This window comes from Nicotiana tomentosiformis, chromosome 6, assembly GCF_000390325.3.
Source record: "Nicotiana tomentosiformis chromosome 6, ASM39032v3, whole genome shotgun sequence".
NCBI classification, from domain to species: Eukaryota; Viridiplantae; Streptophyta; class Magnoliopsida; order Solanales; family Solanaceae; genus Nicotiana; species Nicotiana tomentosiformis.
This window is the reverse complement of record NC_090817.1, coordinates 74,314,838-74,318,023: the sequence shown is the minus strand read 5'-3', so window position 1 is coordinate 74,318,023 and position 3,186 is coordinate 74,314,838. Positions and strand designations below refer to the sequence as shown.

Below are 3,186 nucleotides of genomic sequence, written 5' to 3'. Positions count from 1 at the left end.
TCCTTAGAAAAATACTCATGCACTTGTGACATCGGGTTTTGAGGTTATACTAGTTGATGCTTAGGGTTTCGTACATTATTATTGCCTTTCATTTCTTTTATAAATTACAAATGTTGTATGTTCCCGTGATTTGGAAGTGTAAATCTCCTTTTCTTATTAAAATTTGTGATTTCGAAAGTAATAAAATGAGCAATCAAATTGGTAAATCATCGTTGGCTTGCCTAACAGCGGCGTTAGACGCCATCACGATCTATAATGGATTTTGGGTCGTGACAAATCAAATTTGTCTCTTCATATCTCTTAATAACTAAGGTCAAATGATGAAAACAATCTTCAAATGTTTTGCCAAAGAGTGTAAAATCATCCATAAAAAATTCAAGAAACTTTTCAGTCATGTCAGAAAAAATTGCTGACATGCAACACTGAAATGTAGCAGGGGCGTTGCACAGACCAAATAGCATTCTCCTATAGGCATATGTTCCATGAGGAAATGTGAAAGTTGTCCTATCTTGATCTCCTGGTGCAATTGGTATCTGGTTATACCCTGAATAACCATCAAGAAAACAGTAAAATAATATCCTGCAATTCTTTCCAACATTTGATCAATAAATGATAAAGGAAAATGATCTTTTATAGTAGCATCATTGAAACGTCTGTAATCAATACAGACTCTCCATCCTGTGACGGTCCTGGTAGGTATGATTTCATTACTTTCATTTATTATAACAGTCATACCTCCTTTCTTTGGTACTACCTGAACAAGTCTTACCTAAGGATTGTCTGAAATTGGGTAAATGATACATGTCGCTAAAAAGTTTACAATCTCTTTTTTCACCACTTCCTGCATTGCTGGATTCAATCTCCTTTGGGGTTGGACTATTGGCTTGTAGCTATCCTCCATGAGGATTCTGTGTGTACAAACAACTGGATTAATCCCTTTGATAACTTTAATAGTCCATCTCAGGGCTCCTTTGTGTGCTTTCAATACTTCAATCAATTTTTCTTCTTGTCATGTAGTAAGAAAAGATGAAATAATTACTGGAAATAATTCTTCCTCAAGATAAATTTATTTTAAATGAGATGGGAGAACTTTGAGTTTAATTTTTGGTTGAACTTGTTCTGGTTGCATCTCCTCACCTTTAGAATCTTTTTCTAATATTTCAGTTTCTCTTCTGATGATAGGATCATCATCCTGTGTGGTGCCAGCTATGGCCAAACATCTTTCTATTGACTCTGAAATTAATTGATCATCTTTGAATTCATCTGTAAGATAACTAATCACGTCAATTGAAAAACACGAAGATGATGCCTCATCTCCTGAAAACCTTAGTATCTTTTGCATATCAAAAATGACTCTTTCTTCATCAACTCTCAAAATTAGTTGTACTTGATGGACATCTATGATTGCTGTACTTGTAGCAAGAAAAGGTCTACCCAAAATTATCGGTTCATCACTACATTCCTTCATTTCAAGTACTATGAAATCCATAGGAAAAATAAGCTTATCTACTCTTACAAGTACATTTTCAATTATTCCCTTAGGTGTCTTAGTACTTTGATCTGCAAACTTAAGAGAAACATCTATATCTTTCATTTCACCGAGATTCAATTTTCTAAAGATAGAAAATGGCATCAAATTTTTTGAAGCTCCAGAATCACATAGTGCTTTTTCAAAATATACTCCTCCCAAAGTGCATGGAATTGTAAAACTGCCTAGGTCACCATGTTTTTGTGATAGCTTATTTTGAAGTATACCATTGCATTTTTCAGTAAGCATTACCACATAAACTTCTTCCAATTTTCTTTTACTTGACAAAATTTCTTTTAAAAATTTGGCATATGAAGGCATTTGTAGTGAAGCATCAGTGAACAGAATATTGATTTGAATCTGTTTTAAAATCTCCAAAATTTTTGCAAATTGACTATCAAGCTTTTCTCTTTTCATTTTTTGTGAAAAAGGAATTGTCACAGGGAGAGGACTCAATTTTTCAATATTCTTTTCTTCTTTTTTCTTTACTTATTTCTCCTCTGATGGTTCAAATGGTTTTTGAACATTCTTACCATATTCTACATGTTGTTCTGGTTGGTTCTTTTCTTGTCTGTCTCCATAAGGTTCATCGAGTTCCTTACCTGACCCTAAGGTGATGTCCTTAAGGTGCTTGTTTGAGGTTTACTCTGTATTTCTTGGTAAGGGACCCTGAATCTTTTCTGACATAAGAGCTGCCAATCAGCTCAACTTAATTTCCATATTTTGAGGGATGAATTTTGGCTCTCTATCTTTTCATCAGTGACCTTAATGTACTTGTACAGAAGGTCATCAAGACTAGTATGGTCTTGTTGAGGCCTTTGCTGATATGGAGTTGCTGCTGATAAGTCTGAAGTTTGATTGACAGTGGTTTGGATTCTAGTATCCAAGTGGACCTTGTATTTGTTGCTTCTAGAAGCTTTGAGAGTTCACAACACCATTTGGATTGCTCCATTGAAAACCTCAATGTTTCTGTGACATTGGACTTCCAAAAGGATACTGCTTGTAATCGATGACATTGACATGCTCATCATTGTGATTGGTTTCTTGATACTCATGGTTCTGATGGTTTCCTCCACACAAGTCACAAGCCTCAGACTGGCTTGTTTGTTGTGTATTCAGCTGTAAAGATTCAAACTTTTGTGCCAAAGAAACAATTTATTGTGTTAGCGTATTTAAAGCATCTGCCTGATTTACTGTAGCTACTTTCTTGATGATTAAATGCTCAGATGGCCATTGGATGACATTCTCAAAAATTTCATTCAATATAGCAATGCTTCATCTATGGATTTTCCCATTACATAACCTCCCGCAACTGCAACTATCACATTTCTATAAGAAGGTTTTGACCCGTGATAAAAAATATATAACTGGATATGTTCAGGAATATCATAGTGTGGACATTTCATTTAATCTTTCCCAAGCTTGATATACTGACTCGGTGTCAGTCTGCAAGAAATAAGATATGTCTTGTCTTAATTTTGTAGTTTTAGCAGGAGAAAACTATTTGTTCAAACTTTTTTGAGTCATCTGATCCTATAAGGCAATAGATCATTGAGGCAAACTTTGTAACCAAGTTTGGCATCTCCTTTTAAAGAAAAAGGAAATAACCTTAACTTGATTGCTTCAGGAGATACTCCATTATACTTAGCAGCTTCAAC

The 3,186-nt window shown here is 34.7% G+C and overlaps 1 protein-coding gene across 1 annotated transcript; it reads right to left on the bottom strand.

Annotated features, from left to right (window-relative positions):
• Positions 1 to 233: 233 nt before the first annotated feature.
• On the bottom strand, positions 234 to 1,945 carry LOC138894220 (uncharacterized). The gene is made up of 2 exons (XM_070178902.1): positions 1,138 to 1,945; positions 234 to 544 (listed from the first exon to the last, which is right to left on the bottom strand). Exons 1-2 carry the CDS (start codon positions 1,943 to 1,945, stop codon positions 234 to 236), a joined length of 1,119 nt encoding a protein of 372 aa, XP_070035003.1.
• Positions 1,946 to 3,186: the final 1,241 nt, after the last annotated feature.